Raw genomic sequence first — 13,498 nt, forward strand, 5'->3', positions numbered from 1 at the left:
ACAACAGTTTAAATATGTGCAGGGATATGAGTCGAAAACAAGTCACAGATAATGTTAAAGAAAAGAAAGAAAGAGTTAAACAGTTTTAAACGATTTAGGCAAAGAATGAGTTAAATGGCAGTGTTGGAAAGCAGATCTCCACTCCTGTGTGTTAGCTGTTATACACAGGAAGAGTGAGGAGAACTACAGAAACGTCAGGGGTGGGAGTCTTTCTCACATAAGAAATAATAGTTTGCGTCTTTGAGTTATATGCAGCATGTCATATCAGCTAATGCATAGCACAGGTAAATATTCACACTCTGCTGACACACCTGAGCCAGTGCTGGTGAACACACTCTAGCTCTACTCTCTGCAAACTACACTGCAGCTAAAGAAACACAAACAGGTGTGTGTGCCATGATTCCTTTGTGTGAAGGAACCTTTTCTCAGTATCAGTTAGTGTTAGTGTCACAGTCCACGACTGACACATTCAAGGACATTCAGTAAATCACATTGTTGCAGGTTTAAGGGCGTCTTTGCTTTAACAGTGTGGCAGTTCTGAACACAATAACATTAATAACACAACAGCCAAGTTAACTCATAATCCCGTCCATTACAGTATAATACATTCTGTCAACGTTTAGTAAGGTGTAGATTCTATAAAACATGCATCATTGACGTTTGTCCTTGTTGTTATGGCCCTCCCAGTCTTTTCTTTAATGGTTTGTGTGGTAGGTGTTCCAGGTTAACTGGTTTTTACTTTAACTGGTTAGATTTTTCTACAAATTCCACTTTCATTGTTCCAGATGTTATACCTGCAGATTATTCTTTACCCTCTTAAAAGCATGACATACACTGGAGTTTCTGTGTGAGGTATGGGGTACAGGTCAGGAGGAAGAACATGTCATCTACTAATCAAAGCAGTGGTGGTGGTTCAACTCCTGGCTGCTCGAGTCTGTGTGCCAAACATCCTTGAGCAACATATTAACCCCAAGTTGCTCTTTGTTGCGTTTCCTGTAGGCTGAATGTTGGATAGAAAGCACAGAAAAACATAGCAAAAGTGAATGAGGCAGGTTGTATAAAGCATCCAAGGTGCTTATACAACCTGCTCTGCAAGAGTAGAAAAGAACCAGCCCAGTTACCATTTACATATATAACTGTTAACCACAGGGATCAGCCACGTAAGCGTGCCGACACTTTCTGAGGTTCAGCTTTTGTTTTCTTTCGTGACTTTGCACTCACTCAAAAGAAAACCTTAATTAACCTGTAAGAAATCTCTGAGTGTTATTATATGTTCACTTACTTACTGTTTTCAACTGACCAAACATAATCATTTCTTCTGCAGTGAATTTTCTGTAGTGAAGTACCACAACCAATGTAACCTGTCTCCAGTGTCTGTTAGCTCTCTAACAAGCACTGGTATTATCTCCGATGTCGATGATGGACAGTGTTCTTCCTACGTAGCCATGATGGTGGCTTTTAGAGCATCTCATGGATTCAGTTTGATGTGTTTTCCTTCTGCAGGTAAGATGCTTTTTCTAGAGAACAACACCATAGACACAGGAGAGGTGGATGTGGGGAGACGAGCCATACAAGATATACCTGCAGGTGAGCTGTGTACACAAATGCACCTGTGTCGGGATCTGCTGTGATTAATACTCTGTAAACTCAGTGTAACATTTCCAACACCCCACACCAGTTTGTAGGATTGTTACGTCGTGTAGTGGAATCTTTCTGTGTTTCACCTCCATGTTTCTGTTAATCAGTTATATCAGTGATGGCAGAGATTCTAACAATTCAGTGGAGTGTGTTACTTAAATCTACTACAAAGAGGAACGTAATCATATTATAATAACTATACTTGCAAACAAGGCAGCACAGTGGCGATTAGCACTGTTACACACAGCAACAAGGTCCTGAGTTCAATACCCCCACCTGCCCGGGGCCTTTGCGTGGGTTCTCTGGCTTCACAGTCCAAAGACTTTCATTATCTAAATTGTGAGGATGGAGTTATAAATATTCCACATGTGAGGAACTCTGCATCTGTAGCACTGTGAATGAAATCACTAGTTTTGTTTACTGGTTTTCACTTCTGACATTATTTTCGAGTGTGTCACAGTAATAAGCCTTAAAGGTTAAACGGCTTTCTTGAAATGAATTCCTTTGCCACATATTTATGAATAAGACGCAGTAGTAACTTGTTGTGCTACAACACCACACGCAGTTGCAGGAAACAGAAGTCGATGGGAAATGAATAACAAATCACACTGTTTTTATAAAGACAATTAACACTGAGAAGGCGGCATTTCTGAAAGTCAGTTGGGGAGTGTTAATATTTAAATCACTGACGTTAATGTTGTTCTGTTTCTTTATTCAAGGTGTGTTTTGGAGGTCCCAGCTGTATATCGACCAACCACAGTTCCTGAAATTCAACATTTCCGTCCAGAGAGATGCTCTTGTTGGTGTGTATGGACGCAAAGGCCTACCACCTTCACATACACAGGTAACACGGGAATGCAAATGTTACCAGGACTACTTTAGAACTACTGCACCAACATATTGGAGAGTGGAAAAAGTGCATGAAGTGATATTTTCACCATTTGAAGTACTAATGAAGTAATGTCTAGCTTTAATCATTGATTCAAACAGCAGTGATAGAAAATGACACCTGAGTGATTTTCACGTTGTCGTGCGATGACATAGGTTCAAGTTTTTGCCATTTGGCAGTCAGCATTGACTTTTAAGAGACTGCTAATATATCCTCTGTGCCTCTGTGTCCATCCTTTCATTGTTAATAACATTCAGGGCTCTAGAGTGCGACCAAATATTTCAATGGTGCGACTAAAAAAAAAACAATGGTAGCAGCAGTGCAACCAGCTGTTCCAGTAAAAAAAAAAAAAGTCTCTGAAAGTCCGTGTGGTCAACAACTGACACACATCATGCCCCTGTCGTGTGTCCCAATCAGACATAGTCGTGGGGCGACCGTGGCTCAGGGGGTTGGGAAGCGTATCTGTAACCGGAAGGTCGCCGGTTCGATCCCCGGGCTCTCTTTCCTGGTCGTTGTGTCCTTGGGCAAGACACTTTACCCTACCGCCTACTGGTGTTGGCCAGAGGGGCCGATGGCGCGATATGGCAGCCTCGCTTCTGTCAGTCTGCCCCAGGGCAGCTGTGGCTACAACCGTAGTTTGCCTCCACCAGTGTATGAATGTGAGAGTGAATGAATAGTGGCATTGTAAAGCGCTTTGGGTGCCTTGAAAAGCGCTATATAAATCCAATCCATTATTATTATTATAGTCAGGGGCGGGACCTCTATGATATGAGAGAGAGGTGAGTAGCTTGAATAAAGCGATATCGATTCATTAAATCCTGAATCGACTTTTAAATATAAACTTATTTTGCCAGAAACGCCAGAATCTCAGGTTAAAGCTCACAAAACTATTTCAACAACCATCATGAGAGCAGGTAACGGACTCCACACAAAGACGTAAACACAGAGCGGACCTCCATGCATCAGAATCAGCTTTCTGTTTCGCGGCTTTCTCACCCGACGGCCCGTACACGGACACGCCGTCGGGGCTGAAAGCCGACAGCTCGCTGACTCTGATGCGTCCGGTCCGCGCTTTGTGTTTACGGCTTTTTTGCGCGAGATTCTGATGCTGCAGGTTTTGTCTCTTTCCAACCAAAATTCACTGAACCAGCAGCAAAAGAAGATCCAAACTACGCTTCACATAAACCTCGTCATGAATTCCCTCTGACTTCTGCTGTTTTGCACTTCATGCACAGCTCTCTCTCTCTCTCTCTCTCTCTGTACTTCCCGTCTCAGATCTCTGTTTTCGGCATCATTCATGTGCTTATTACCCATCAGTCTACCGTTGTTTTAAAATGATGCAAAATTGCAGAATAGTTTTAAGTTTATCTGCAATAAAAAGCCAGGCCAGGAAAGTCTCCTTCATGTTTTTTTCTCTTTTATCCTCAGTTACTTTGACACAAACGCATCTGCTGTGATGTTCACACCTCTGATGAAGTCTCATGTGTATCAGTACTGATAAATGATCAGAATTATAATATTTCTGACTGTCTGAGGCAAAATTGAATCGAATCAGGACCTTGTGAATCGGGGTCGAATGGATTGTAGAAATCAGTGATGATACCCAGCCCTAGTGAGCCGTAGTGAGCAGCCTAGGCCTGACAGAAGTGGCTGCGATAGCACTGCCCAAGTGGCTCCTCCCCCAAACAGGCCGTCAGAGGAGCCGATGTGATGATTGAGTTTAACATTGTCTGCAATATTGCCAAAGAGTGCCAACGCACTTTAAGCACAAGCACCCATTCAGTAACTTATCTTTCTTCTAGAAATGCACTCCAAATAAAGAACTTTGTGTTGACAAGATTGTTAGTAAATCATTTACAAATCAATTTTGTCTCCATAGACAGCAATTTCCCCCAAAAGTGCACATGTAGAACTGCTGTGTTAAGCGATGTGGTTGAAAACTTTGGGTGCGCCTAAGAAAAAAAGTTAGGCATAGCAGTGCAACCGTGGCAACAAGTTAGTGTAATGCCCTGACATTATTTTCCAGCATCTGCGTGACTCATTTGTAAAAAACAAAAACAAAGCAACATTTTTTGAACAAAACAAAACAAAGTTCGGCTGAATGTTTTCGGTATTGCTGCGTCTCTGGTCTTTCTGAAGCTCTTTCACAGTTGCTGCTTCTTTGCTCATTTTTCCAGTGAATTTTCCTCTATTGGTCAAACGTATCTAAAGTCAGAGAAGGAAGCTGACTCAATGGGATGTGACCTTAAGTAAGTTTTAGCCCACTAAAGACTATTACTAATTATTAATTAATAAGTAATCATCTGGGAAAGGATAAGGAACTCATTTAGACAACAGATTACCTTCAAGAGAGAGTGACCTAACTCACCACTGAAGGCCTCAGGGGAGCAGAACGACGGAGAGGAAGTGTCAGAGCAGGTTCAGAGCTCGGGGACCAGGTTCGGCAGCCTTGGTGTTAGGGTTTGAATCATGGCGTATATCTCATTGGTGAATTTTCAGAAGAGAAGATAATCTGTTTATGTTGACCTAAAACATTATCCTGACATGGAACATGCAGAGTCTGTACATAACCAGATTGTTCTGTTATGTTGGCTGAACTCCAGTAAAGGCCTGACACAGGACCTGAGAGCTGCATCTGGCCCTTCAGCTGATCATCGACTGTTCGCTGAAGCCTGATGGTGTCGATGGGATCTGGTTAGAATTGGAACCATTTGACTGGCAATGGCTTCATGTTTGAGGATGACAATGGTCCCAAACACACGGCCAGTGCAGTAAAAGCATACTCGGATAGAAAAAACACACAATGGAAAGCTTGCAGTACTGGACTGGCCTCTCACAGTGTCAGCCTCAACATTATTGAAGTGCGATCATTCTGACAGAGAACAGAAAGAAAGGCAGCCGAGATCCAAAGACGGACCTTGGAATCTCCTTCAAGAAGCCTGGAGAATACTTCAATAAATGATGAGAAAATTACAGGTGGCACATATCATGTGGCTGTTTCTGTTTATGCTCGGTCATGTCTGAAAGGGACTGAGAGGAACCTTCATTTATAATGTAAATATAGATGAAAGGGCATCTGTCAAAAGGTTAGAAGCTATGTTATGCATTCAGCATACAGAGCTGACTCATTTAATTGTGGTGTATGTGTGCAATAGTTGCCATGGTAATGTAGGTCATGACCCTGGGATGAGATTTTGTAGGCAAAGGACGACATGATATGTTTCCAACTGAGACGATATTGATGTTTTTATCTTTACGCCTGAAAATGAAACCTCACTGAACCAGTGGCTGCAGCTGATATCTGTTCACTACTATAACATTTAGGACAGTTTGTCGTCGTCCCTAGTTCGTCTGACTTTTCTACTTTCAACAAATTTCCGAAATGCTCAGAAAAGCGCATCAAATCAACACAGGAACGACGGCGCCGTCCTAGTGGCAGCCTAAGGCAGCTGCTCTCCGACTCTCTGATTCTGATTCAAGTTATAAATATTTCACAGGCAACTTTGCAAGTGAGTGAAGTGCTTTGTAACTCTTAGTCCAAAATGAATATAAGCTTCTTCACTAAACTATTCCTTTAATGACGACATCTCTGTGTTCTGTCAGAGGACTAATCCACGCAGTCACACAGCTCAGTGTTAGCACTTTAGATGACTTTGCTTCCTGTAAAAGGGAGTTTTCCCCTTTCACTCATTGTTTTCTCTATTACTGTTGTTGTGAAATGGTCCATTACACACAGAGCGAATTTCATAGACGTCTGTTATGTCATGTGAATACTCAGAGTTTAATTGGTGATATATTTAAGATTCACCTAAGACCATGTGACAGCATCGTGGCCGGTTTAGCTCAGTGGGCTGTGTGGCTGAGAGCGGCTGGCCAGGGTTCGAGGCTGACCTCTGTCCTTTCTGCATGTGTTTTATTTAAAGGGACAGTGCAGTCTAACATAGTCCAAGTGCAAAACATGAAACTTGTCATGGTCCTGCGACCATGACTCAGTGACTTTATGTTTATGTTCTTTATTGTTATTACTTTCATTATTATTCATGGCTGTTTTGGGATGGTTTGTGTTTGGGATTTTAGACACTGGGTTCTGGGTTTGTGCTCCCTCTGTTGGTCCCTGGTGTTAGTGTTCCCCTGTCTCGTCAGGTTAATCAGGTCCAGCTGTTTCCCCCACCTGTGTGTGATTTCCCAGTGTCTCTTTGTGTACTTATAGTGTGTGATTTCCTCTGCTCCTCGTCGCGTCGTCTGTCTTCATACCTGGTGTAATCCCCTGCGTGCTCTCCCTGCTGTTCTCCCTTCATGCTCAGGTTTGCTATTTCTTTGTGTAGTTTCTCCCAGTTAGTTCATCCTTAGTTCTGTTTTACCATCCCCACTTTATATTGGCTATTATCAATAAATCACCCTCACACCTGAATAAGTGCTGCGTTTTGAGTCCTCCTTCCGCTCTCCACACGGCCGCTGCCCCGGACCGTGACAGTACGACGCGACCACAACATGGACCCAGCAGCGCTTAACCCGTCCAGGGAGCTACGGGAGACGCTCATCGATGCCACACAGGAGCTTATTGACCTGTGGCTGGAAAACCCGGGCGGGGAGTCCCAGCGCGCTATAGAGAGGCGGCTACAGCGTCTGGTGACCGGTCTCCCATGGCTTCTAGGCTCGCTATGTCCGTGGGAGCGGGAGTTTCTCCTTTTGGACCTTGGACTACACCCCCCGTCTGCATTCACTTTCGAGCAGCCCGATGCGGTGAGTCAGCGGGATGCATTGCTTTCCCCAGTTTCCGGGACTTTGTTTTCTGGGGCTATTCAGAGCGGGATGGGAGACTGTACGGATCGCTTACCTACCTTCGTGGTAACGGATCCTTCCCAAGTGGGCGTGTACAAACCCGCTGCAAAACTGACAGACTGTGTCTCTGCCGCTCCTTCTGAGCCAGGACTTTATTGCCATTCTCCGGCTCAGTTCTGTGTCCAACCACAAGCTTCCCAGTCTGTAGCTCAACCATTAGCCTCCCTTAAGCCACAATTTTCACACTGTTTTTCCACCGCCGTTTCTGAGCAGGGAGACAAACTGTTTCACTACGGACCTGTTCCTCAAAAGCTGGCTACATTAGAGACTATTGCTCACTCCGGGGCTTCCCCAGAGGCTGGGTTACTGCCCTCAGCTTACTCTGGACCCCTGGAGGCCAAGATGCCAGCTGTGAACTGCACCGGGCTGTCACTGCCTGAGCAGGGTCAGTGCTCTGCGCAGCTGCAGCCCTCCTTATGTGTGCCGGAGGCCCACGTGCCTACTGGTTTTGTTTCATATGTGCCAGAGGCCCACGTGCCTACTGGTTTTGTTTCATGTGTGCCCGAGGCCCACGTGCCTACTGGTTTTGTTTCATGTGTGCCAGAGGCCCACGTGCCTACTGGTTTTGTTTCATGTGTGCCGGGGGCCCCGGTGCCCACTGGTTCTGCGGCTGTTTTCGCTGGGGGGCCCGAGGAGCCCGTCCAGCCTCGTGCCACACTGACTGCCACGTCGGCTGGGGGGCCCGAGGATCCCGTCCGGCCACTTGTGGCTGCTTCTCCACCTGTGGCTGCTTCTCCACCTGTGGCTGCTTCTCCACCTGTGGCTGCAGCGCCGCCTCCTGCAGTACCATCACCTGCAGCGCTACCACCTGCTACTGCCACGCCTCAGCCTGAAGCTTCAGCCTCGCCTGGTTCTGGTCCAGCTTCATCCTCACCTGGCCCAGCTTCAGCTTCAGCTTCAGCCTCGTTCCGGTTCATCCACGTCTGGCCCGGTTCATCGACGCCTGGTCCGGCTTCTCTCGCTTCCCTTCGCGCTGATCGGTCCAGCTCATCCTCACCTGGCCCGCTCAGCTACCGCGTCATCGCCTGGCCCAGCTTCAGCTACAGCTTCGTCCTCGCCGGCCGGCTTCACTACAGCTTCTTCATCGCCTGCCCGCTTCTCCACCTGCCCGTTTCAGCCACGCCTGGCCCGTTTCATCCACGCTGCCCAGTTCATCTCCGCTTCAGCCTCGCCTGGTCGGCTCGCTCTGCTTCAGTCGCGCTGCAGCCTTCGTGTCGCAACGCACGGCTGCAGCGGTCTTCAGCATCCGACGCCATCGCCTGCAGCAGCGTCTTCAGCATCTTCGCTTGCCGGTTCCGCTTCCGTGCTTCAGCCTCGCCTGGCCCACCTCTCTTTGGTCTGAGCAACGGCCGTTTCAGACCGTCGGCTAGGCACTGGCCGCCATCGCCTGACCTGCGCGTGCCTTCGCCCGTGCGCCCGACCCTCTTCGCCTGACTTGGCCGCGTGCTTCCCACGGTCGGCCCCCTGAACTTTTGCGCGCCGTCACGGCCTTCTTCGTGGATGGCCTCCCGAAGTCTTTACGCGCCGCCACGGCCTTCTTCATGGCCGGCCGCCTGAACTGTGCTTCGGACTCTGCTCCCCTGTGAGTTTTGTAAACGTCTGTTTGGGACTCTGGGGTCTTCGTTTTGGTCATGGCCCGGTCCCTCCATCCTAGGCCCCCTGCCGCCCGCCCGGGTCTGGTGGTGTGTTTCTGTGGCTGTCAGGGGCCAGCCCTTTAGGGGGGGGGGTACTGTCATGGTCCTGCGGCCATGACTCAGTGACTTTATGTTTATGTTCTTTATTGTTATTACTTTCATTATTATTCATGGCTGTTTTGGGATGGTTTGTGTTTGGGATTTTAGACACTGGGTTCTGGGTTTGTGCTCCCTCTGTTGGTCCCTGGTGTTAGTGTTCCCCTGTCTCGTCAGGTTAATCAGGTCCAGCTGTTTCCCCCACCTGTGTGTGATTTCCCAGTGTCTCTTTGTGTACTTATAGTGTGTGATTTCCTCTGCTCCTCGTCGCGTCGTCTGTCTTCATACCTGGTGTAATCCCCTGCGTGCTCTCCCTGCTGTTCTCCCTTCATGTTCAGGTTTGCTATTTCTTTGTGTAGTTTCTCCCAGTTAGTTCATCCTTAGTTCTGTTTTACCATCCCCACTTTATATTGGCTATTATCAATAAATCACCCTCACACCTGAATAAGTGCTGCGTTTTGAGTCCTCCTTCCGCTCTCCACACGGCCGCTGCCCCGGACCGTGACAAAACTGATGTAACGCACATAAGTTTAGAGTTATTGCTCATTTTCAACCATTGTCCCTTGTCACAATCACAATGCACATATTTTACAATAGAACATAAATTTTCATAAAACTAAAATACATCATGGATACAACTACAATTAATAGACAATAAATAAATAAAAAAAACAACAACAAAAAATCATTCATTAAAATGACGACAGCTCTGATTTGCCTTTAACTAAACTTTGACCTTCACTGTAAAGGGTCTGATGTTTGACTTCGGTTGGAAGTGTGCTCCACAGACGGCAAGCTGGAAAATGCTGACTGACCAAATGTAGCTCTGCGATGTGAAACCTTACGGTCACCATGCTCCCTAGTAAGATGTGTTCTCACTGCACTGCCTAACAAAGCCAGTAAGAGGCCAAAAAAGACCACTCGATTGTCACACTGACCTGCACTGCTGTCCTTGCCAGGCCTTGGCCCTTCAGGAGAATCCAGGTACTGTGCAGGGTGACAGAAACTGGACATGCTGAGCATCACCTCTAAATCTCAAAGAGCACAGTGGTTAGATTGTCATAGCTGAAACTTTAGGCTAAACCTTGGGGAAAATAAGATGTTTGCATTATTGTGCTTTTTTGTTTTCCAGTATGACTTTGTGGAACTGTTGGATGGTAGTCGACTTATTTCGAAAGACAAACGAGCACTGAGTGACACCGACGCAGCACACATACGTCTAGCCGGTTCTTTCGAAGAAGAATCTGAGGGAGGCCCCCGACATATCCGCTCCGTGAATGTGCATGAGGCTGGGTTCATCCAGTACCTGGACACTGGAATCTGGCACCTGGCGTTTTACAATGATGGACGAAACACAGAACAAGTCTCCTACAATACCATCATCATAGGTGAGACATGCTTGTTCTTCCTGGGACGTTGCTGTAAGAGTGAGTGCACCTCTTCAAAGCATGTGCTCAACGTATGTGCTACCAGCTTGTTGTTACAGAAATTCAAATCTACTACTACTGTTAATAATAACAACAATAATTATAGTGAGAAACATCAAAGCAGGTTCTGGAGCTCATGGTTATCTGGAACGTGACAGACAACTCGATCTTAACTCGAAGCAACGTTGAGTAAAGCTGCATTCGATTCCCTGATAAGTTATCTCGAAAAATGAGTTTGAAGTGAAAATACAGACAGTTGACTAACAGATTCAAGCCCAGAACTTTCTGTGAGGGAACATCAGTCACGATATAATCTACATGTAAATGACAACAACATTTCATCCAGTTTTACTTTTTAACCAAACTGGTTGTGGTTATGCACCACTTACATAATCGTCTGTTAGGGTTAGCGCTGTAAAAAGGATTATTCTGTCTTTGTTTAACATACTAGAAACCTTGAATGGGCTTTTTAGGGAAATGCAGGCACGATAAATGAATTTGGCAGATAAACCTGGTGAGACTGAAGCGACCTGCAACTATATTGGCTGGATGTGATTTTCAATAAACGACCAATATTTAATGTAATACTAGTGTGCTGTGAAAACCTTCACTGGCACACGTGTGTGCAGTTTTAATTAGAGCAAAGGAGCAAAGAAAAGCACGGCAGAGAGGGAAAGAGCGGTTGTGGTGATTGGATGCATTGATTGGACTAATTGGCTGTAACTATGGTAATAGCAGAAGAGCAGTCACACAGTTTGGTGTGTGTATGTCTTTAAATAATCTCTCTCTCCCACTTTAAATCAGAGTCGATTATGGAGTGTCCTCACAATTGTCATGGAAACGGTGAATGTCTCTCGGGGATTTGCCACTGTTTCCCAGGATTCCTGGGGCCCGACTGCTCTCGAGGTAAACGATCCTGCCTCGCCTACAGGGAAGAAGCAATTGTTGCATGATCCCCCGTTACCTTTAGCAAAGGAGACACTGACCATGACAAAGACTTTAAATATTTTGCATGTTTTCAGCTGCTCTGCTCCTTAATCAATCAAGAATGATTGAAAAGTTACACTAAGTGTTTATAGGGCACGAGCTTTATAACTGAATAGCATTTTATTGAACATTAATCCATCTTAGTTGTTTACACAGTACGTAGCTTGATGGGAACTCGAGGGTTCAATTATCTTACTGCCTTTGTTGGGTGATTTAGTAAGTGTGACTTGTTCCGTTCATGCATGTGTCTGGTGCAGCGTCCTGCCCGGTGCTGTGCAGCGGTAACGGTCAGTACTCTCGTGGACGCTGCCAGTGCTACAGTGGTTGGAAAGGTACCGAGTGCGACGTGCCAGCCAACCAGTGTATTGACATCCACTGTGGAGGACATGGTATCTGCATAATGGGCGCCTGCATCTGCAACACTGGTTATAAGGGAGAGAACTGTGAGGAAGGTAAGAGTGTGAAAGTGTCACCACAGCACTGAAGTTCCACATAATCTTTCATTCAGTAAACTATTGTTATTCTAATTATTATTTCTCTTGTGTTGTTTTGGTGTTAATGTTATTTCTGCATGTGATCATCTTATAGTGTCTCACACTTGTGCAGAATATTAAACTCTTAAATATCATGTGTAGACCTGTCATGGCCAGAGGCACCTGTGATGCTTTTAACTTAGATTTAACTCTGTTTGGACTAATATATCCAAACTCTCTGACAAATACTCAGGAAAAAGGCCCTGTTAGCCGTTAGTAACATGCTACAGTTACCTCATCTGGTTCCCATTAGTTTCGGTTTTCAACAATAAAACTGAGAAAGAGCAGATCCATCTCTCGCATGGACAAAGGTTTATGCTTTTCTGTTTTTGCCTCCATCTGTTGTCATGATTAGCTGGTATCTATGCAGATAGAATAAGAGTCCTAACAGTAGAGAGGGGCTCGACTGCTGCATCAGTAACAAAGTGGAATCGACTGGGACTGACAGCGACTCACACATGCAGCGGTACGCTACACAAGCTCACAAAGTGGAGTCAGTGGACGCTGAAGCACAGAGTGTGGTAGGAGGCTTTCTGCAGAGTCGGGCACTACAGTCACGTGACTGCACGTCATCTTCAGATTAGCTGAAGAACAGTGCGCTTTCCATGGCTGAGCAGATGCATCCAAGCCTTGCATCACCAAGTGATGTGTCACGTGGAGTGAAGCACACTTCCACTGGACTCTGTAGCTGTGGAGAGGTGTTCTGTGGAGCGATGAACCACGCTTCTCTGCCTGGCAGTCCCATGGATGACTCTTTACTATAATGCTCTTCCTCTACAATAATTCAATTATTTAATTGTCCTTTTGTTCAAACTTCCTGCCCTGTACTTTATCAAACTCCTTCCTGAGATTTTATCCAATAAATATCATCTAAAGATGCTAAATTGTGAAGCAGGTCACAGAGAGAGGAACCTTGTGACCATTTTCAATAAAATCTCGCTGGTGATATAAAAAAATGTGACATATTCTTAGTGTGTGTTGCCATGGGCACAGATGGTGATGAGTACCTGTGTGCGGCAGTCAAAACTAGAATCCAGAGCATGAACTGCTTCAACTGTAGCCACGCGGACATGTGGGGATTTCATTTGAAGAACGGTGAAAACAGATCTACCCGGTGTTTGTGGACAAACTAATTATTTAATTATTACATTAATATTGTAAAACCCCTAAAAGGCAAAACAATCTATACATCATTCCCGTATTAAGAGCTTTCTCTCCATCCCTCTATAAATGTCATGCGTTCAGCTGCAGTAGCTGCAACAGATTTATACAGATCAATTTGCAATTTTGCTCACTTGAAATGAAAGTTTTTAATTTCTCATTTAATGAAGAGAGACCGAATATGAAGCAGAAATGTAGAAGAATACTTTATATGAACGATGTAATTATCAAGTATATGAAATGATCTTGACGGAGGTCTGGAGACTGGCTACATCCACTCTGTTTCTTCCC

The 13,498-nt window shown here is 45.4% G+C and overlaps 1 protein-coding gene across 12 annotated transcripts in view; it reads left to right on the top strand.

Annotated features, from left to right (window-relative positions):
* Positions 1 to 13,498, top strand: part of LOC113024783 (teneurin-3) — a 439,740-nt gene that overhangs the window by 339,367 nt on the left and 86,875 nt on the right. For all 12 annotated transcript variants that reach the window (XM_026172107.1, XM_026172108.1, XM_026172106.1 and 9 more), the window contains 5 exons: positions 1,504 to 1,587; positions 2,358 to 2,482; positions 10,232 to 10,487; positions 11,331 to 11,432; positions 11,771 to 11,965. In XM_026172107.1, coding sequence (XP_026027892.1) covers positions 1,504 to 1,587; positions 2,358 to 2,482; positions 10,232 to 10,487; positions 11,331 to 11,432; positions 11,771 to 11,965 — 762 coding nt within the window. The remainder of the gene's footprint in view (positions 1 to 1,503; positions 1,588 to 2,357; positions 2,483 to 10,231; positions 10,488 to 11,330; positions 11,433 to 11,770; positions 11,966 to 13,498) is intronic.

This window comes from Astatotilapia calliptera, chromosome 6 (genome assembly GCF_900246225.1).
Source record: "Astatotilapia calliptera chromosome 6, fAstCal1.2, whole genome shotgun sequence".
NCBI lineage: Eukaryota > Metazoa > Chordata > Actinopteri > Cichliformes > Cichlidae > Astatotilapia > Astatotilapia calliptera.